This window comes from Urocitellus parryii, chromosome 10, assembly GCF_045843805.1.
Source record: "Urocitellus parryii isolate mUroPar1 chromosome 10, mUroPar1.hap1, whole genome shotgun sequence".
Classification (NCBI taxonomy): Eukaryota; Metazoa; Chordata; class Mammalia; order Rodentia; family Sciuridae; genus Urocitellus; species Urocitellus parryii.
The window spans coordinates 103,157,963-103,180,790 of NC_135540.1; the positions used below are offsets into that span (position 1 = coordinate 103,157,963).

Below are 22,828 nucleotides of genomic sequence, written 5' to 3' on the forward strand. Positions count from 1 at the left end.
CAAACACTTGAAAGTTTTACAATCTTTAAGAAGACATGTAATTTCAGATATTTTCCCTGAGGGTCAGTTTTCAAAAATATAGAATTGTCACCAAAAGAGATTTTTTAAAGGAAATATGGCAAAAAAATTCTGAAGAACATGACAACAAACAGGAATACCATGTATTACTTTATATAATATTCATAAATTTTAAAAACATAATATTAAAAATGCTTCTGTGTCAATTCTACTATAACTCTAAACCAAAAATTACAAAATTCTAATAAATAATATATAAAGAACTTCAAATACATAAGCAGGAGAAGAAACTTTTTTCCAATTTCCATAATCTTATAATTGAATGAATTCTATTAAAATCTAGGTAGCTCTCTTAACTGATGCTCTCTATCAACCCATATAATCCAATCCTTCCAGAAGTCTGGCTGATGTTCATGGATAACATGTATTGAGAGCTAAGAAGCTACTCTATTTTACCAACTCAGCACTGTGGTGACCAGGAATCAGATTACTGTATGCTGGTGACTGTATCCTGACCAGGAATCAGATGTTTGTTCCCAAGCACATTTTGTCAGTTGTGTTTGATAAGGAAATGATAAAATGAATTTTAAAATAAAAACTATATCTATAAAAGAATGTAAACTGTGTAAAAAGCTCAGAAAGATTTGCTAATGATAGTTTCCTAAAGAAAATTACTTTCTGATTAGTTATGAGACAAAAACCTTAGAGATCAAAAAGAAAAAGTTAACATCTATAATGTCTCTGTAATGAAACTGCTTCTCAACTATATCCCCATTTTGTTGAATCATCCAGTGAGACAACTATAAAAATTTACATATAGTGCTGGGCACAGTGACGCACACCTGTAATTCCAGCAGCTTGGGAGGCTGAGACAGGAGGATCAGGAATTCAAAGCCAGCCTCAGGAAAAGCAAGGCGCTAAGCAACTCAGCAAGACCCTGTCTCTAAATAAAATAAAAAATACGGCTGGGGACGTGACTCAGTAATTGAGTGCCCTGAGTTCAATCCCTGGTACCCATCCCCACCCACTCCCCAAAGATTAAATATAGTATATAAAATATAATACAATTATATAATGTTATCAATAAATAATGAACTTTTATTATAAATTATATCACGATGAATATTCTATAATTACATTATAATATTATTAGTGATGTTAGTAATATGTATAACCTCTAGATTATGATTTCCAATCTATTTCAATACCCCTGTGTCAATTTCATCGAAATATTGGCAAAATTGAAACTTGGGACTTAATGAGTTAAGACATTGTTGCACTTGGGGTTGGGGATTTAGTTCAATGGCACAGCACTTGCCTACCATGCACAAGACCCTGGTTTTGGTCTTAGGCCCTGAAAAGATTAAAAAAACAAAACAAAAAACGGGGAAAAAAATAATATTGTACTTAAAAAAGAAAATTAAAAGGGAAAACAAGAAATATTGGATTATATAATAAGTATGCATCAAATTGATAGGAGGACTCAAAAACCTTTAGTCCCACATCCTAAACTGAGAATAATTTTATATTTATATGAATTTAAAATAAAATGCTTATGGTAAATATAAATTTTTAAGTTTTAGCTTATCACCCTAGACTTTGTCCTAGTCTTGACTTTGATCAAGTGACACCTATTTAATAAATTCATCATCTTTTACAAAAAGTTGGTGAATAATACAATGAAACCTCTAGTAATTACGTTAGAAGTGTAAAATTTGGTTTAACAGAATACTTACAGAGTCTTCTGAAAATGAACGTCGGCAAAGATCTACAGGAAAAAAATTGTTTTAAAATTAGTATTGCTGGATAATTCCCATTTCCTTTACCATGTCAAAAAGTAAGAACTAAATTACCGAGCAGAATATTTTAGTATAACAACAAGCAAATTTAAAATTTACATTAGCATCAAATATATTAAATATATGTTGATTACCCTACCTCTTTGGCACTTTTTTTTCACTTGTAGTATCTATGCTAAAAGTTTTTTTAAAGGGCATTTTGAAAATATGTAAATGTAGGGGCTGGGGTTGTGACTCAGTGGTAGAATGCTTACCTAGCATGTGTGAGGCACTGGGTTTGATTCTCAGCACCACATATAAATAAATTAATAAAAGGTCCATCAACAGCTAAAAAAATTTTTTTTAAATGTGTAAATGTAATAATTATTAATTACTAAATTACTAAGCACTGATTATAGAAAAGCATTAAATGAAGAAAATAATCTTATCACCTAGAGATAAAACCAGCATTTCAGTTTTTTTTGTTTTTTTTTTTAATGAAAATGCATGGCTGCATCTTAAAATGAAAGTGGGGTATTCTGCATATTCTTTGAGCCCTTTCCCTTCTCCTACTTAATATAATGTGAACACCTATGTTATAATAAATATGAGTCTATGTTATTGGTTTAATGACTGCATGATAATCTAGTGTGTGATTATACTAAAACCTAGCTTATCCTTTACTAGTACAGAAACTCATACTGTTTCTAATTTTTTGTTCTTATAAATATACCTTTGGTTAACATTATTCAGATACATATGTGAAATTATTTATTCCGTCAAAATAAATTTCTAGAAATGGAATTCAGTCAAAGAACATGCAAATTTAAAAATCTGCCCATCACCAAAACTGCCCATTGCAAAATCTGTACTACTTTTACATTCAAACCTACAATATATGAGAATACCCATCGCCATATCACTGTCAATATTAGGTGTGATCAAGAAATTTTCATTTTTCTTTCTTTCTTTTTTTTTTTTAAAGAGAGAGAGAGAGAGAGAGAATTTTTTTTTTAATATTTATTTTTCAGTTCTTGGCGGACACAACATCTTTGTTTGTATGTGGTGCTGAGGATCGAACCCGGGCTGCACGCATGCCAGGCGAGCGCGCTACCGCTTGAGCCACATCCCCATACCAATGAGTGGTACATTTTTTCCCACCCCAGCCCCTCTCATACCCTGCTTAAGAAATTTATATTTTTGGTTTTTGTTTCAGTGCTGGGGAACAAACCCAGGGTCTCCTACATGCCACACAAGTGCTCTACCACATCCCAACCTCTAAAATTTTAATTTTTATTTTGGTGGGGGGAGGTTATCAGGGATTGAACTCAGGGGCATTTGACTACTAAGCCACATCCCCAGCTTTATTTTTTATTTTATTTAGAGACAGGGTCTCACTCACTGAGTTGCTTAGTGCCTCGCTTTTGCTGAGGCTGACTATGAACTCCCAATCCTCCTGTCTCAGCCTCCTGAGCCGCTGGGATTACAGAACTGTGCCACACTGAAATTTTAATTTGTAAATGAATATTTTTCTAATCATCATGCTCGAATCTTTGCTCTTATTTATGTATTTATTTATTTGGTTAGTTTTTTAAGTATTGGGGATTGAACCTGGGGGTGCTCTACCACTGACCTATATCCCCAACCCTTTTTATGTTTTGTTATGAGACAGGGTCTCATTAAGTGGCCAAAGCTGGCCTTGAACTTGTAATCCTCCTACCTCAGCCTTCTGAGGCTCTAGATTGCAAGTATCACCATGTACAACTGCTCTTTATTTTAGGCTTCAACATTTAAAAGTAAAAACAGACCCCATTTCACCTTTTCTTCCCCATAACATCAATTTTCTTGCTTTCAGGAAAAATTTGTACAGAAGAAAAATCTAAATGTTTCAGGAATTGAGATCAGACATAGCTCTATAAATTTCTCCCCCAACTTTTTTTTTTTTGGTGCTAGGTACTGAACCTAGAGTTTTGTGCATGCTAAGTTCATGTTCTCCTTATCACTTATTTCCCCAGCCCTGTTTTTCTTAATTAAAAGCTTCATGAACCAGGGGTGGTGAGCACATCCAGCATATTGGGATGTGCTCCAAGTTTGAGGCCAGCCTCAGCAACTTAGTGAAGCCTTAAGTATCTTAGTGAGATTCTGCCTCAAAATAAAAAATAAAAGGGCTAAAATGTAGTTCAGTGGTAAAGCACCTGGGTTCAATCACTGGTAGCCCCCCAAAAAGAAAGCTTCATGACCAAAAATTATGTTGTATGCAAGTATGTATATCACAATTCATTTCAATTCTATATATAACTATAATGCACCAATTTAAAAAATAAAAAATAGGCCTGACACCATGGCACACACCTGTAATCCCTGCAGCTAGGGAGGATGAGGCAGGAAGATCCTTAGTTCAAAGCGAGCCTCAGCAACTTAGTAAGGCCCTAAGCAACTCAGTGGGACCCTGTCTCTAAATAAAATATAAAAAAAAGGGCTAGGGATATGGCTTAGTGGTTAAGCACCCATGGGTTGAATCCTGATTACCAAAAAATAAAATATGGGCTGGGGATGTGGCTCAAGCGGTAGCGCGCTCGCCTGGCATGCGTGCGGCCCGGGTTCGATCCTCAGCACCACATACCAACAAAGATGTTGTGTCCGCAGAGAACTAAAAATAAATATTAAAAAAATAAAATAAATTAATTTAAAAATAAATAAATAAAAAATAAATAAAAAATAGAAGGAAGACCAACAGAGGAGAAGAAGGGGGTCATGGGAGGGAGAATGGGGAAAGAGGAAATACCTGGGATTGAAATAGAGCAAACCATGTTATATGCATTTAAGAATATGTCAAAATGCATCCCACTATTATGTATGTGCACACACACACAAAAGCATACCATATTATTACCTATTTGAATAGAAATAGTAGTACAATAACAACTAGTATTACTAGTATAACAATAACTAGTATCTAGTTTTTTATTATAAGCCATGTACTGTTATAAATGCTTAAAATCAAGTCACTTAATTTACATTTAATATTTACAGTAATTTGTTCAAAATTCTACTCCTCAAAGTTCAGACTTTAGAGGTGGGGGGTTATAGCTCAGCGGTAGATCGTTCACCTCACACATGCAAGGCCCTGGGTTCGACCCTCAGCACCACATATAAATAAATAAAATAAAGTTATTGTGTCCAACTACAACTATAAAAAATAAATATTAAAAAAAATTCAGACTATAAGAAATGGCTGGGCACGGTGGCACATTCCTATAACACAGCAACTCAAAAGGCTGTGGCAAGAGGATATCAAATTAGAGGCCAGTCTCAGTCACTTGGCAAGACCTTGTCGCAAAATAAAAAATAAGAAGGGTTGGGATGTCACTCAGTGGTAAAGCATTCCAGGTTCAATTCCTAGTACCAAAACAAAACAGAAAATGTGTAAATGAAGCCAGGAAAAGTGCTATATGCTTATACTCCCAGTTACTTTGGAGGTAGAGGCAGGACAACAAGTTCAAAGCTAGCACAAACAATTTAACAAGAAAGATCCTGTTTCAAATTAAAAAGGGCTGGGATTTGGGGCTGGGATTGTGGCTCAGTGGTAGAGTACTCACCTCGCAAATGCAAGGCCCTGGATTCAATCCTCAGCACCACATAAAAATAAATAATAAATAAATGTATTGTGTCCAACTATAACTAAAAAATAAATATTTAAAAACAAAAGGCCGGGGCTGGGATGTTGCTCAGTGGTACAGCACTTGCCTAGTGTGAGGCCCTAGGTTCAAGGTGTGGGTCAGATAAATGAGTGGACTGATTTAAGGATTAGATAGAAACATGGTCAAAAACAGGCAGCCAGCTGGACCTGGTGGCACATGCCTATAATACCAGCTATTTGGGAGGCTGAGTCAGAAGGATAGCAAGTTTGAGACCAACCTGGGTAACTTAGCAAGACCCTATCTCAGATAAAACTAAAAAGGGCTGGGGATGTAGATCAGTGGTAGAGCATCCCTAGATTAAATCACCAGTAAATAAAAAACAAACCAACTAACAAAAGATCATATGACCTTAAAATTCTGATGCCTCAGTAACTTCCATTTAATAATTTCACAAATGACAAACGCAATTTTTGTTAACACTCTACAAGCCAGGCGCAGTGGCTCGTGCTTGTAATCTCAAGGAGGCTGAGACAAGAGAATCAATCAGGAGTTCAAAGCTAGCCTCAAAAAAAAAACAAGGCACTAAACAACTCAGTGAGACCCTGTTTTGAAATAAAATACAAAATAGGGCTCGGGATATGGTTCGGTGGTGGAGTGCCCCTGAGTTCAATCCCCAGTACCAAAAAAATAAAGAAAGAAACATTCTACAAAGTTAGAATCACATTATATTTACAGATAACATTAATAGGGCTGGGGATATGGCTCAAGTAGTAGTGCGCTCGCCTGGCACTGGGTTCAATCCTCAGCACCACATAAAAATAAAATAAAGATATTGTGTCCACCTAAAGCTAAAAAATAAATATTTAAAAAAAAAACATTAAAAACTTCCTACCTTCAGCTTTTTGTAGGATTTTCATTGCCTGGTTCAGCTGGCCTTGTCCTATCAGTGCACATGCAGCATTGTAGCACAGTTCATGTGTGCCTTCTTGGAGGCCCAAGTTCTCCTGTTGTGGAGTAAAATACCAGTCAAACATTGGACATGAATGCTATTTCATGGCTATATGGGTACACAAGGGTACTCACTGGAACCACTTTTTCCCAATTGCTTTGAGCTGCAACCACTGCTGAAAGGTTTGTTTTCCTCTCTTCATCATAGTCATCTTGGGAGTTTCGGACAAGATCTCTATACACAGCTAAGCATTCATCATAACGTTCTAAACGGTATAGCTGAAGGAAAAAAAAACAAGTGAAAATACTAGAGGAGACTAATATAACATTATATCTTTAACAACACAGTAATGCTTTCTGGAACCATTAAGTAGGAAACCTAATTCATCATAATAAGGCAATCAATCATCTCTTCTATAATTTGTACATAAGTTTTATATGCTATAATACTTTCAAAAAGCTACTAGTAATTAATCTTTTCTAAAATTAGAAAATTTAGAAAAATACCTATTTACCTTTCTTTTTGAAATTAGTTAAGGGCTGATATGGGTTGTGAAAGAAAATCTTTCTATAGAAGGCTATCCTGTTACCTGAATCAGAACAATGGAAAAATTTTTTCCCAATACAAACTGATTACTAAGTCCCAGTAAACAAAATAAAATTTAACAAAAAAAAATTAGTATTGCCTAGGAATTCACTATGTACAATCTTCATTTTCTATTTCTCAGAAACCAATTATTGTACAGTTGTCTCAAGTACCTACAACATAATTCCTGCTTTTTTTCATTCAAGTTCTTTTTTTCTTTTTTCTTCCACTATTTGTGATCAAATTCAGGGCCTCACACATAGGGGACAGCACTCTATCACTGAGCTACATCCCTAACTTTTTGTGACACAGATTCTCACCAAGTTGCTCAGACTGGCCTCAAATTTCCAATCCTGCTTCAGCCTCCTGAGCAGTTACACCTGACTCTGCACTCAGTTCAAGTTTTCCTTAAAGGACAGTAATAAATGTCACTCTGGGTCAATCAGTCCACTATGTGTAACAGCGATTGGTGCCCTTCATCTACCTCTGGAATTTATCACAAATTTATTCAGTTTATAAATACATTTATGCCCTCTCATCATGAATAGCCCTATTTTAAGACTTAATATTAATGTTTCAAAATTCTTCTGGTATAAATATTTTTATTAATAAAATATATTTTAATGGTGGCAGATGTAATCACCCAAATTCTTATCCATCAGAATTTTCTTTTCAGAATAAAATGCCAATTAAATACTTGAAATAAATACTGTTTCAAATCTGTGTAAGTATATAAGCTCACTGGCCTTCATTTTTCTAAGAAATTCAATTTTCACAAAATAGCTCTTTCATTTTTCTTAATTTTCTAACTACCCTGGGAGAGTCCTTTGTTCATTGAACACTATATATACAACTGTTCAAACAAAGATCAAGAAGAGGGAATATATTCAAACCTCAAGAACTGGTTTGGTGGCCAGTTTTGTGGAGCATCAGGATGGGCTGGGTTTCCTCATCCCTGCTCCATGCTACAGGTAGTCATGCTCACCCAGAATGATTGTCAACAGGTGTTTTAAAGCAGTATTTACCACTTGTCCATAAAGTTCCTTTAATTTGTCTGTCTGCTGGTTGGCACTTTCTATTGTCTTCAAGGCATTCTCAATTCTGTTCAGCCTGTACTCACAATATGCCTTCTCAAAGGAGAGAGAGTTACTGAAGGAAAAAAAAAAATCTGATTATTGCCTAACAATAAAAAGCACTCACTATATGCCAGACACTGCTCTAAACACATGATATGTATTAAATTTATTTAATCACAACAACAAAAGATAAGGAAATTTAAAAGTTAGTGACCTGTCCAAAAAATCATAGGCTAAGTAAAAGAAAATATTACATCCATTTCCCCAGCCTCTTTTTTTTTTTCCCCCGACATTAACAATTTTACTGGTCTTCTGAAACTAACAATTAAGAAGCTAACCATGAACCAAATAAACAATCAAATGTCTTAGACACAAAGAAAATCATTAATTTTAATGGGATATTTAAGAAGTTTCTCAAATATATTACTAAAATAAGCCATATGATGTTTCTTTTAAATTGTTCAAGAAGAAAATTATTAGCAAAGAAAAAATAACCAGAAGTTAAAAGAACATAATATTTATAATCAAACAATTGATAATTGATACAACTAGGAAAGCAGCATTACACATACAGGGCTGGGATTGTGGCTCAGAGGTAGAGCCCTTGCCTAGCACATGTGAGGCACTGGGTTCAATTCTCAGCACCACATAAAAATAAAGGTATTGTGTACATCTACAACTAAAAAAAAAAAAATAAACTCACTTTTAAATTTCAAACATAATCCCTAAAGGAAAAGTACTATTTATCAAAGCAAATGGCAATATCTTTTATTTACTTACCTAATAAACTTCTTGGAAAATTTCTCTATCTCACAAAATTGCCAATATTCAAAATTCTGAATTTAGGATAAACATGTTTAACAGTAGAAAACTGTACCCCTTTTATTTTTCTTTCTTTCTTTCTTTTTTTTTTTTATTCTGTGTGTGGTGTTGATTAAACCCAGGGCCTTGTGCATGTGAGGCAAGCACTCTACCAATTGAGCTATATCCCACACCCTCTTTTTAATAAAGTGTTAAATTTAGTTTTTAATCTGCAATACATAAGAGGTTTTACTTCTACTGCTATACAGATTGAACCTATTCCTTCTTATCCCCTCCAAGTGATTATTATTATTGTTTCTCCTTCTAGTATTTGTTTTCACAAATACAAAAAAAGTATAAATAAATTTTTATTCTCTTCCTCCTATAAAAGGAGGTGTACTATATTCAGTTCTGTATCTCAGAAACCACTGTCCCATTAATGAATAAATATGCTACAACTTAATTTCAATACATACTTCTTTTGAGGGCTAGGCAAGACTGTAAAGAAAAGTCAAATTACAGTAACGATTCATAATATAAATTAACATTTTGTAAAACAATAAATGAAAAAAAGAAAAAGATTACCCAAAAAACCCAAAACAGGGGCTGGGGTTGTTGCTCAGTGGTTGAGCGCTTGCCTTGCATGCATGAGGAACTGGGTTCGATCCTCAGCACCACGTAAAATAAATAAATGAATAAATAAAACAAAGATATTAAAAAAAAAAAAGCAACAAACGAAACCAAAAAAAAAAAAAAAACACCCCTACTACATAGTCTAAAAACTATTAAGAACTACGATACTAAAAGATCTTAACCTAAAAACATACTTAACTAAATAATTTTCAATGAAGTTAGGCACAGAGATCTGGCTAAGACTGCCACACCATCCTAACAACCTCTACCAGCTCTGATGCTTATCCACTCTACACTTAAACATGCTTACCCTACATGTTTTGTCTTCTGTACCTTTTTCTTTTTTTTTTAACTTCTAAATTTTTGTTCCTATTTATGTTCCACATCTTTGTACAATTTACCTCTTATTGAGATTAAAGCTCTAATACAAACGTTTTTAATAACTATACAACTAACTGCACCACTTACTTGGCTAACACTTTGGTGTGAGTATTGATGACATTCAAGGCTTCTTTGAAACTTCCATTCTGGATAAGGCAGACCACTTTACAGTGCAAAGCAGTTACATCATCCTTGTTGATCTGAAGTACTGGAGGACAATTTAAAGAAAGTCATTGGTGGTGGTGGGGAGGCGGGTGTAACCAGGGATTAAACCCTAGAGTACTTAACCACTGAGCAACATCCCCAGACCTTTTTATTATGAGACAGGGTCTAAGTTGTTTAGGCCCTTGATAAGCTGTTGAGGCTGGCTTTGAACTTGTGATCCTCCTGCCTTAGCTTCCTGAGCCACTGGAACTATAGGTGTGCATCATCACACCTGGCCAGAAAGTCATTTTTAAATCTATTCCCTTTGGGCTGGGGCTGGGGCTGTAGCTCAGTGGTAGAGCACCTGCCTCACATGTGTGAGGCACTGGGTTCGATCCTCAGCATCACATATAAGTAAATAAAGATACTGTATGTTAAAAAAAAAAATCCATTCCCTTTTCACACTTTTACCAAGTTTTCTGATCCCTGCCTCAAAGATGAGGTATTTCCAATTTTATTGTAATGGAAATGATGTTAAAACAGTTAAAAAAAAAAAGTGATTGTCATCTGTAACTTAAATGACAAAAAAGAAGTTATGGAGGGTTGGGGATGCAGGCTCAGTGGCGGAGCACTTGCCTAGCATGTGTAAGGTACTGGATTCGATCCTTAGCACCACATATAAATAAATAAATAAAATAAAGGCACTCTGTACATCTACAACTACAAAAAATTTAAGAAAGAGAAGAAGTTATCAATCAGACTTAATTATTGAGAAAGATATTCATGAGGCATGTGCCAAAAAAGTGCAGTAAAATAAAGCAGCAAGAAGGAAGCTATTTCTACAGTTTCTTCGTCTTGGGACCCATGCTGCATCCTATATATTTCATTACTTCACAGGGAAAGAATAATTTCATGTAGAATTAGGTATAGTGCAAGCTCGCCCCAAGGTTTTTTTTTTTTTTTTGGTACCAGAGATTGAACCCAGGGGCCATTAACCACTAAGCCACATCCCCAGTGTTTATTTTTTATTTTGATATATGGTCTCACTAAGTTGCTCAGGGCCTGGCTAAGTTGGGGCTGGTTTTGAACTTTTTGATCCTCCTGCCTCAGCCTCCTGAGCTGCTGGCATTAGGAGCATGAGTCACCGTACCAGCATCCCTAGATGTCTTAAAGTCTTGGGAAAATAATTTAATAACCAAATCGGTTTTTCTGATATACAGAATGAGCATGAGAACATAACTTATATTACAAGGTTATCAAGAACATGAAATGAGCCAGGTGTGATGCTCATGCCTGTAACTCCAGTGACTTTGGAGGCTGAGGCAGAAGAATGGCAAGTTTGAGGCCAGTCTCAACAACTTAGGAAGACCCTATCTCAAAATAAAAAAATAAGAGGCTGAGGCAGGAGATTGTGAGTTCAAAGCTACCCTCACCAATGGCAAGGTGAGACCCTGTCTCTAAACAAAATACAAAATAGGCCTGGGAATGTGACTCAGTGGTTGAGTGCCCCTGAGTTCAATCCCTGGTACCAAATAAATAAATAAATAAATAAAGCTGGAGATGCAGTTCAGTGGTAAAGAACCCCTGGGTCCAATCCCCAATACAAACAAACAAATAAACAAAAACCAACAAAATGAGAATAGTTTGGAAAAATCTTACAAGTTATAAAGTACCATAAGAACACAAATTTACCTTGTTGGCAATGTTCCCCCAAACCATTCAAGATTCCCCTTATTTACTAAGGTGACTAAAAAGAAGTAGAAAAAAGGACTCAGGTGACCTAGTTTCAATGCCACAGCGTTTACTCTCATAATTGCCTGTCATTCCTGGGCAACTAGGAGTTCAATTTTCAATCTAAGATCCAAGGAATTTCTAGCAGTTAATATATTCCTCCAAACAAACTGTCAGCCTTTGCTGATGAAATAATTTTTGCAGAATAACTTACTACCCTGCCATTAAGTGTAGAGTGTTAGTTGTGAACCTAGCCAAAGGTTAAGTTTAGGAATCAAATAAAAAAAAAAATATCAGTAGATATTTTTCCCAATGTCGGAAATCACCAAAAGTGCACTGTGAGCACTCATCACTACTTTTCACACCAACTCAGCAATAGGTTGTGGTAAATTATTTTTACAGCCTTGTATGATACTACCACACCTTTTATGTTACTACTGCTCTACAAAGCTAAACTGTTTTAGTAACTACATTTCCAAATCTAACATATACAGGGTGCACCTTCAGTAGAGAAGACTGAAAACATTAAAATATACTTTCAATACTATACTGTAGTTATGTAGTAAAGAATAAAATTTAATGAGTCGCTCACAATGAAGGCTGTAAAAATTTGCAGTGATCGCTTAAGTGGGGGTAGGGAGGTGGGGGTGGGAACAGGCCAAACTTTTCTTCCGACATTATTTCAAACGTTGGTACTTTCGCATACCCATTTTCTGGTTAAATGGCATTGGTGAGATTCTATGTGGGAATGACGGGCCTGACCTGAAGACCAGCCCTTCTCAGGTTGAATTCGTACAGCTTCCACCTTGTCAGCGCCAGCATGTCAATTACGTGTCCCAAGCAGCTTCCTTCCTCCGCCCAGGCCCAAGAGATCAAGCACCCTGAACAACACTTGATCCCTCAATTCAAGAGGAAAAGCCAAAGGAAAGGTGAAGTGTTTTCGAAATAAGGCAACAGAGGACTCAATAAGAAAACAGTTCGAAAGAGGCTCCAGGACCCGCGGTCTCTTTAAATCCCTCTCCTGCGTCCCGCGGGGTGGGTAGAGAGAAGTACACGTGGCTCTAAGCAACCGAGGACCCCCCAGTTGCCCGGTTGGCGCCGAGAGGCTGCGATCCGCACCCTCCAGGCGCTGGGTCAGTGTCAGGAGAACGCTAGGGTCTCCCGCTGCGCGCGTCTACCCGGAGGTGGTCGCGCGCGCCGGAAACAGGTGGCATCCTCCCGCCGGCTCAGGCCCGCCCCAGCCTCCGCCCCACACTTACTCTTGTTGACGGTCTTGAGAGCGCGCGTGAAGTCGCCGTTCTGGCCGTAACGGTTCACTTCACTCCACAGCGCAGGCACTGAAACCCCCCCGCTGCCGCCGCTCGCCATCTTGGAGGAGACGCGGGGAAGGGCGGGGCGACCTCTGCCCCGGAAGAGGATCCCCCAGTCGGCCGCGCAGAGGGGAAGTTGGTGGTTGCTAAGCGGCGCGAAGTGAGGAGTATTGCTCCCCTTGCGTTAGCGTCGAAACCGTAATCTTCCAGTGTCGTGGCGAAAATTTCGCATGCATACAGTCGATATACCTTACCCCAAGGTGGTCCTGAGTGAGGAAGTGCAGGAGCCGGGAGGGGGTTTCGAAGGGGTTCACCAAATAGTTTCAGTTTCAGCGTGCATTTATAGGGCGACCGACGTGGGCCAAGTGTGGCAGGGGTGACGGTCGGCCAGAAATAAGTCTGCAAGGTGGTAACTAATAGAAACATTTGATTGAATGGCCTACTCTGCAGACATTTGTCCTGTCCGTCCTTCACAACTCCTGTCACTCTCTTCCTCCAACCACCTAGCTAACTCTTTTGTCCTAACGAATCTAGGTTAAAATTGCTTCTTTGAGGAAATTTTGGGCTTGCAGAGTGGGCAACCTTATGGCTGCATTCTCTAAAGCTTTGTGTGCGGTGCAGATTAAATTTGCAAGCTACTAGACAAGCGCTGCACCGTTGAACTACACCCTCTGCTCAAGGCTCCACCTGCAGCACTGATCATTCTTTAAGGACTCTCACTCTGAGAGGTAGAGACCATATTTACTTTGCTTATACTACTGTATCCGTAGGATCTGACACCACTCCGTACTTTTTGTGAGTACCTTATTTGGTTGGTACTCAAGTTTATTTATTTATTTATTTTGTACCAGAGATTGAACCCAGGGGCGCTTAACCACTGAGCCACATCCCCTGCCCTTTTTGTATTGAGACAGGGTCTCCCTAAGTTGTTTAGGACTTCACTAAGTTACTGAGGCCCTCTTTGAACGTATGATCCTGCTGCTTTAGCCTTCTGCTGGGATTACAGGCGAGCGCCACCACACCCAGCATCAATTTTTAAATTTAATGAGATTTGCTTTATCTTTCTTACTTAATCTGTCAATTTGTTAAGGGCAAGTATGGACAGCAACTGGCTACGCTGTATGATGTCTGCCACATTTCATGTAAAAACCATGAGAAGAGTTTGGGACTTTCACTGACTCTGGAATTATCATAGGTTTCAAGCCAATTGTGCCTAGATATCAAGGGTATTATCCCAGATGATATTTGGTATACTCAAAATTGTGTGTTAGTTTTTCAGAGAAAATGTAGATTACACTGGATTTTCCAAAGGTGTTTATGCCCCCCTTCATAAGTCACTGTTTAGTAGTGCTTTTATAACTTACTGACTTTATATAAGAATTGGCAGTATAAGTCTGATCTGATTCACCTTGTAGATTCTACAAATGGCTGAAAAGTCCTGGATTTCTATTTCTTCTTATTTTAATGGGAGTTTTGTGGCAAACAGGATACATATATGTAGGTTTAATCTGCTATTTTTTTAGACAGTCTTCCAAACCAGAGTGATCAAATACATGATTTTATGTCTTACATTGTAGAGGATGGGAAGTCCAAGCTAAAAATACCAAGAGATTTGGTGTCTGGTAAGGCTGCTAAGGCTCCTTCTGTTGGGTGCAAAATTGATCTTATCTAGCTGTGTCCTCACGTGGTAGAAAGGAATTAATTTTTAGTATATATCTGATTCCACTCCTATCTTCTTGATAAACTCCTAACTAGGAAGCCCAACATGTGAGGTCCATTGTGATCGGGCTTACCAACCCACATAGGTCTTTTGTTACTGTTAGTCAGCGTTCCATCATGGTGACAAAACACCTGAAATAATCAACTTACAAAGAGTAAGCATTTATTTTGGCTTTTGGTTGTCTGTTGCTTTTGGGCCTGTGGCAAGGCATTACTCCATGGTGTAGAGTGTGTGGCGGAACAAAGTTGCTCACCTCATGGTAGCTGGAAGGAGAGGAAGAGAGAGAAAGAGAAAACCAGGGTCCCAACATCTTCTTCAAGGACATGCCCCAGTGACCTTACTTCCTTCCATGAACACCTCCAGAAGGTTTTACCACCTCCCAGTGGTTGGCTGGTAGCCAAGCCTTTATTAGAAGGACATCCAAGATCCAAACTGGGTATGCACTTGGTACCGGCTTATATGCTATACTCCTCTAGTATTAGGTTATGTGTTGGTCCATGTTCCATACCTCTGGGAATTTACACTTTATCTACTGGAGTATTTCACTGCCTTTTGTTTTTTGTTTTTTTTTTTTTTGTTTTTTTGTTAGTTTGTTTTTAATCTGTTCAAACAGAAACTAAGGATTTTCCCTTGTTTCTTTCTAAATGCTATAGTCTTGGTCATTGATGGTACTCATCACTGAGTCCTGTTTTCCAAACACATCCTAAGACTTCCTGGGTTTGGCTCCCCGTCAGCCAGGACAATAGTTTATGATACAGGCTAGTCTGCATCATCGTGTTCAGTCTTGATAACAACTCAGGGCTCTGCAATGTGCAGGAAGGATGGGGGTGAACAGCAACAACCGCAACAACTGCAGAATATTCAAGAACTAACCCATAGTGTAACTGCTCCTGCTATTTCTGGTCTTCCATATCAGCCAGTAGATCTGATAGCACAGGGTAGAACAAAGCTAGACCAATTTTAGAAAAGAAACCATAGCCACTTCCAAATTGCTCCCATGTCCACCTGTTTCATCCACCTTAGTTTCTGCCTATTCACTGCCTTTTGTATATGCAACTGGTATGCATTACTTTAGTTGTTTAGGTATACAACTAACAATAAAGAAGACAACCCAGCTGGGTGCGGTGGCTCCTAGCTGTAATCTCAGTGGCGAGGGAGGCTGAGGTAGGAGAGTCATGAGTTCAAAGCCAGCCTCAGGAAAAGTGAGGTGTTAAGCAATTCAGTGAGACCCTGTCTCTAAACAAAATTCAAAATTGGGCTGGGGATGTGGCTCAGTGGTTGAATACCCCTAAATTCAATCCCCAGTACCCACCTTACCCCCAAAAAAGAAGACAACCTGCTATACTGAGGGAACATATTTTCCATTTGGGAGACGTAGTAAATAAACAAATATATACTGTACTGGGGGGGGGGTACTAAGTTCTATGAAGAAAATGAAGGAAAAGCAAGAGAGAGTGGAAGTAGATTGTGAGGAATGAAGAGTCCCTCTTTTTCATTAACAGTGTATCTTTTTTCTTTAGCACTCTAACAGTCCCTCTTCCTTTGTGTATTCATAGTCCCCTATCCTTATTCCATGTTGAGTACTTAACAGAATGTTTTGAAATTATCTGTCTCTGGAAGACTCTGGGACTTACTGTGGGCAGAAATCAGATCTTGTTCAACACTGCTTTTCCGGTACATGTTATAGGGTTGAGGCTCTCCACAGAAACAGATGTGGGAGATGTTTAGAAATACTTTAATTATGAGGGATTGGCTCAGCAATTATGGAGGCTGAGAAGTCATATAATCTGCCCTCTGTCTGCATACTAGAGACACAGGAAAGCCAATATTTAAGTTTTCCACCTGCAATAAAAATTCCCCTTCCTCCTGGGCCCTCAGTAGCTTGGACTATTCCTGTCCACATTGATGAGAGCAATTGTTTTCTTAACCACTCTACTTATTCAATTGTTAATCCCTTCCGGAAACATCTTCAGGGACATACCAGAAATGTTTTATCAGCTACCTAAACCCCAGATCCAGCCCTTTTTATTTATGAGACAGCGTCTCAGTAAATTGCTTAGGACCTCACTAAATTGCTGAGGTTGGCTTTGAACTGGTGATCTTCCTGAGTTGCTGAGATTACGGATGTATGCCACCACACTGTTTTATGATTTTAAAAAAGCTTTCATGCACAGTATCTGATGTTATCATCTCACCAATTCTGCAAAGCAAGCTGAAGAGGTATTCAGTTCCAACTTACAAAAAAGAGTAATGTGCTCAAAAATATTTTAATTTTCATTATCATAATATGAGATTAACTCCAAGTAGTTGAGATATGGGAGACTTGAGTACAAAAACACTATTAAAAAAGTATTTTCATGGCTTTCTATGGAGTGCTGGTCTAAAATGGCATAGTTCATGGATGCTCCATGACACATACTGTACATACTGTACTTCTTTCATATTTTCAGAAACTAAATCAGCTGTTGAGAATATTGAAGTAAGGCTAATTTTCAGAGTGAATTAATTCTATTCATATTAGCTTTTACACACACTGCCAAATAGATTTTATATTATCTAATTCTCATATCCTTTGTAGTTGAGTTTCAAAAGGCATTAAAGCAAAAACAGGGCTAGGGCTGTAGCTCAGTGGTAGAGCACTTGCCTCACCACATAAAACATAAATAAATTAAAATAAAGATTTCACTCTCCCCTTCAAAATACTCTATTTACTCTTTGCGGCGGCTGCATGAGAGCAGAGTCCGAGCTGCGGCGGCGCGAGTCATGGCTGGACAAGCATTTAGGAAGTTTCTTCCACTTTTTGACCGAGTATTGGTCGAAAGGAGTGCAGCCAAAACTGTAACCAAAGGAGGCATTATGCTTCCAGAAAAATCTCAAGGAAAAGTATTGCAAGCAACAGTAGTAGCTGTGGGATCAGGCTCTAAAGGAAAGGGTGGAGAGATTCAGCCAGTTAGTGTGAAAGTTGGAGATAAAGTTCTTCTCCCAGAGTATGGAGGCACCAAAGTAGTTCTAGATGACAAGGATTATTTCTTATTTAGAGATGGTGACATTCTTGGAAAGTATGTAGACTGAAACAAATCACTATTGAAATGGCATCCTATGAAGCTGCCCATTCCACTGAAGTTCTGAGATCTTTCATCATGTAAATAATTTCCATGTGTCTTTTATAATAAACTGATGATAATCTAATAACATCCACTGTCTCAAAATCTTAGTTTCCCTGTACTTGTGTAAACATTTCCAAATAAAATATGTAATAAAAAAATACTTTATTTAAAAAAAAAGCAAAAACAATTCTAAGCATGCTTTTATTATAAAAGCTTAAAAACTACATTCATTGAACAATTTTTTATTTTTTTTAAAGAGAGAGAGAGAGAATTTTTAATATTTATTTTTTAGTTTTTGGCGGACACAACATCTTTGTTTGTATGTGGTGCTGAGGATCGAACCCGGGCCGCACGCACACCAGGTGAGCGCGCTACCGCTTCAGCCACATCCCCAGCCCTTTTGAACAATTTTTCTTCCTCTATTTATATTCACTTACAAGCCACAGAAATTATACAACATCCAGAGATGACAAAAAGTTACTTTTTACAAAATAATAGAAATATTTTCAGACAAATATTTACTCTAGACTGATGAACTATACTATTGAGGATATAAGCATTCTACTATGAAAGTAATGGTAAAATTGATGACCACTCATAATGGTCCCATCCACCAGTCTAAAATCTATGCTTAAAACCTTTCATGTATTGCAAGAATTGTGTTGTGTGGAGTCTTTGCTGTAGAAGAGCAGAAGAATTGAAATAGTAATCAATTCAGAATCCAGGAAACCGAAGTATAAATACGTGTTGTCTGTTTTAAAATTAAAATAGAAAACTATAATTCATCTCTAGCAGTTGGCTAGAGCATAACAGCATTAGAGAAACAAAGTGTAAAATGTTTTCTCATTTCCTGGAGCTTGAAATCCAACAGATAAAGTACTACTTGTTGCCACTGAGGATTATACAGTATATGGAGACTGAACTAATAGATTTAACTGGTAAAAATAAAGACCCTTGGGCTGGGGCTGTGACTCAGAGGTAAAGTGCTTGCCTGGCAAGCGTGAGACCCAAGACTAGGTAACCCCACAGGGATCCGGTGAAATGAATAATAGTTTGGGTATGGTGTCCCCCCAAGCTCCTGTATTAATGCAGGAATATTCAGAGATGCAATGATTAGATGAGACCTATGCTGGGAGTGGTGGCAGACACCTGTAATCCCAGTGTCTTGGGAGGCTGAGACAGGATTTAAAGTTCAAAGCTAGCCTCAGCAATTTAGCAACCCTGTCTCAATATTAAAAATAAGAGTTGGGGATGTGGCTCAGTAACAAAGTGCCCTGGGTTCAATTTTTGGTATTAAAGTTAGGAGAAGTGTAAGCCAATTAGTCCATCTTAGTTTAGGTGTGGTATATAGATACCACAGGTATGATGTTCCCAGAGAAGGTGGGTAACTTAGGTATGTACCTAGGAAGGGTTCATCTTCCCTGCAGCCCCTTTCCATCCAACCCCCTTGGCTTCCTGGATGAAGCAGCATTCCTCTTCCACACCCTTCCTTCATGATGTTCTGCCTCACATTGGGTCCAGAACAGTGGAGTCATCGGACCATAAACTGAATCTCTGAAAATGAGCCAAAATGAACTTCCCCTCATCTAAGCTGCTTGTCAGATATTTTGGTCACAGTGATGAGAAGCTAACACACAAGTGATGATAGCAGTTTATTAACAGTTTGTTGAACTGAATCTCTGGAAATGAGCCAAAATTTCTAAGCAGTTTATTAACAGTTTGGAGGTGAGAAATAAGAATGTGTAGGAAAGGTCTTATCAAAATTGCATCTGTAGCAGATATTCTTAGAATTTTAGGAGAATCAGGTCTTTGGAGAAAGCTAACATTTCCCTGTTCTCATAAAAACACACATGCAGGGGCTGGGGCTGTAGTTCGGTGGCAGAGCACTTGCCTAGCACACGTGAGGCACTGGGTTCGACCCTCAGCATATTAAATAAAGACAACTACAAAAAATATATTTTTAAAAATACACATGAAAAATCTTACAAATAAGTTCAAGGTGGACACCAGATTAACATTCAGGGATCTGTAATACTCTCAGGGCTGCACAATGTGATTTCAAAATACCGGTTTATAGATTGAAGATGAACTATAATGAGGATTTCACCAATGCTTAACAAAAAGAGAAAAGATAATGTAATGAAATAATGCTAAATCTAAAAGACCTTCTCTATATTCTGTGATTTCACTCTTCCTAAATTTTGCATGCTTTTCTATGAACTTATAGGCACAGTAGTTAGTATTGGAAAGTGGCAAGTAATCACAAGCTACCCATGGTACACATAAGAAACTAATCCTGCCAGGCCTGGAGGCACACCCATGTAATCCCAGCAGTTTGGGAGGCCGAGGCAGGAGAGTTGTGTTCAGAGCCAGTCTTAGCAGTTTACTTAAGTGCTGAGCAATTTAGAGACCTTGTCTCTAGATCCTCAGTACCAAAAAAGAAAGAAAGAAATCGTCCTTTAAGACCACTGGCAGGGAGGGGTGGCAGGCAGCCTCTGGGGTTATGGCTCAGTGGTTGAGTGCTTGCCTAGCACATGTGAGGCACTGGGTTTGATTCTCAGCACCACATATATAAAAGTCCATTATCGACCAATACAAAAATGTTTAAAACAGTATTAAAAGGACTATTGGGAAGGTGCCAGTAGAGCAACAGACCAAGAGAATAGGAAGGTTAGCAAGGGGAATCAATTTACTATTGTTAGGTTACCCATCTCAAATAGGAATGTGATGAGCACAAGAAAAGCAAAACACTGCAACAGAATCGACTTGGGTCAAATCACAGCTAAGACCCAAATAAAACACAACTGACCTCTTAGTAACCAGTGCTCCTACAGAGGTGCATCCTAGTTACTCTTACATTAGCCAAAAAACCCCTAATATTATCAACAGGGAGATCCAATTTCTGCAAATGATGGTAGGCTGGTGATTATTAGTGTGGCTAAAACATGTCTTATTAGAACTAAAAGAAGTTTATGACCCACAGATGCACCCACCATGTAACAGTGGTCTGTCTACTTTATGCTTTGAATATAGCCCTTGCTGCTCTGCCACTGCAACTTATTTTTAAAATGGAGTGTTTTTCTTCCTCTCTCCTGATTCTTCTTAATCTCAGGAGAAACAAGATCACCTCTCTTCCCCATTTTAGGCAGATTTATCTGTCCTTGAGTACTCACTCACTATAGGAAAGGAGTAATTCAGACTTTGGGGATGGTAGCAGAAGATCTCAGAAATGACTATCCACCTCCCATGTTAACAAGTGAATTATAACTCCAACAGTCACCTCTTTAAAGCGTCCTGTTCCTGCTGATGGGCAGAATCACAGCTTCTGGGACAGGAGTCCCCTGTTTCTCCTTTGCTAGCAAAGCATAAAAACTTTGACTTCTACAGTGTCCTTTCATTTTATTTCATGTGTTTTCCTCTTTGACCTGCACCAATCTCAACTTTTCTTTAAAAAAAAAAAAAAGAGAGAGAGAAAGAAAAAACTTGAAAATAAAAACCCAGGGTTGGGGTTGTAGCTCAGTGGTAGAAAGAATGCTTGTGTTGAGTTTCATCATACCACAAAAACAAAAACACAAAGAAGATGTATTAATAGCCCAAAATACATGTAAATGCACATCATTTTCTGAGGTACAAATAAAAAACCATGCCTTCAAATTTGTAAAGACCATAAAATGAAAGGACTATGTTACTCTTATCACCCAAGATATAATCAATACTTTCTAAAACTTATAGGTTATAATACAGAAGGTCAAGTAATAACTTTGGAGCTTTATAATAGGATTTTATTAGCATTTAAAAAATGTTACCTACCTAACAACGATCATATAGTGGGGTAAGAGATTAATTTGAAAATGTTTCTACGGTAATTTCACTACCAATGAAGGAATATTAATATGAACAGATGACCTTTTAATCCATCCATCTAGAAGTGTTTATTCACTAATATATTGTTTTCTGATCTAAAATCATCTTTTCATCTTGCTTTTTCTTCTGCAGCTGAACTAGAAATTTGTATTTTTTCGCCTAAAAAAATGAAATGACATATTCTTTCTTATAAACTATGTTCTCTGATTTTCCTGTCTGCCTGCTTCAAGAAAATCCATGTGTTCAGTATGTTTGCTCGCAGTTTGGCCCATATCAGATGGTTGTTTAATCCAAATATCTGAGCTGCAAACTGAGCTGATCCTTCTGGAGAAAGTATGGTGGAACAGCCAAGACCTAGAGTTCACAAAGGGAAAAGACAGAAAATTGAAGTGTCAGTTAATAATCAAAGTACAAGGGCTCAGTGATAGAGTGCTTGCCTAACATACATGATGCCCTGGGTTCAATCCCCCAACACCTCAAACAAAACGAATAAACAAATCAAAATGGTTATCTAGTGAACAAGACATCATAGAAAGAAAGATGAGCAATCTTTCAGGATCTTATGTACAAGTCACTATAAAACTATTTTTCAAAAACACTGTCCGTAGTCAGGTGTAGTGGCACACACCTGTAATCCTAGAGACTGGAGAGGATGAGGTGAGAGGATTATAAATTTTAGGACAGCCTCAGCAGCTTAGTGAGACCCCATTTCAAAATAAAATAAAAAGGACTAGGGTGTGGCTCAATGTTAGAGGATTTCTGGGTTCAATACCCAGTAATACACATGCACACACAGATTATCTCTCTCCTTGAATAGCACTAGATAAAACTGTCCTATTTTTGCTCATCATAGTTCCCTTTTCTTTCTTCTTCTTCTTCTTCTTTTTTTTTTTTTTAGTGATGCTGGGGATTGAACTAAGGGTTTTGTGCGTGTGAGGGAAACACTCTATCCCATCTCCATAGTTCCCTTTTCTAATGTCCATGGACGATAGCTTTATTTATAAATTGATCAATAGCTTTATTTACAGCTACAGTGAATATTAAACTCCAAAAGTTTATGTAAACAATGTGTAGTTAAGGATCTAGTGAA

At 37.8% G+C, this 22,828-nt stretch overlaps 2 protein-coding genes and 1 pseudogene across 3 annotated transcripts in view; 1 reads left to right on the top strand and 2 right to left on the bottom strand.

Moving 5' to 3' along the window:
- Srp72 (signal recognition particle 72) overlaps positions 1-13,127 on the bottom strand; it is a 34,598-nt gene extending 21,471 nt beyond the window's left edge. Inside the window, exons 1-6 of the mRNA XM_026385674.2 lie at positions 12,997-13,127; positions 9,950-10,070; positions 7,997-8,120; positions 6,521-6,664; positions 6,330-6,441; positions 1,755-1,786 (exon numbers count right to left, since the gene is read on the bottom strand). Of these exons, the coding sequence (XP_026241459.1) occupies positions 1,755-1,786; positions 6,330-6,441; positions 6,521-6,664; positions 7,997-8,120; positions 9,950-10,070; positions 12,997-13,105 (642 nt within the window). The 5' untranslated portion in view covers positions 13,106-13,127. The remainder of the gene's footprint in view (positions 1-1,754; positions 1,787-6,329; positions 6,442-6,520; positions 6,665-7,996; positions 8,121-9,949; positions 10,071-12,996) is intronic.
- Positions 13,128-17,484: 4,357 nt separating this feature from the next.
- LOC113181354 (10 kDa heat shock protein, mitochondrial pseudogene) lies at positions 17,485-17,961 on the top strand (annotated as a pseudogene).
- Positions 17,962-21,630: 3,669 nt separating this feature from the next.
- Positions 21,631-22,828, bottom strand: part of Paics (phosphoribosylaminoimidazole carboxylase and phosphoribosylaminoimidazolesuccinocarboxamide synthase) — a 38,852-nt gene continuing 37,654 nt past the window's right edge. For both annotated transcript variants that reach the window (XM_026386446.2, XM_077803449.1), the window contains one exon: positions 21,631-22,092. In XM_026386446.2, the coding sequence (XP_026242231.2) occupies positions 21,926-22,092 (167 nt within the window). In that variant the 3' untranslated portion in view covers positions 21,631-21,925. The remainder of the gene's footprint in view (positions 22,093-22,828) is intronic.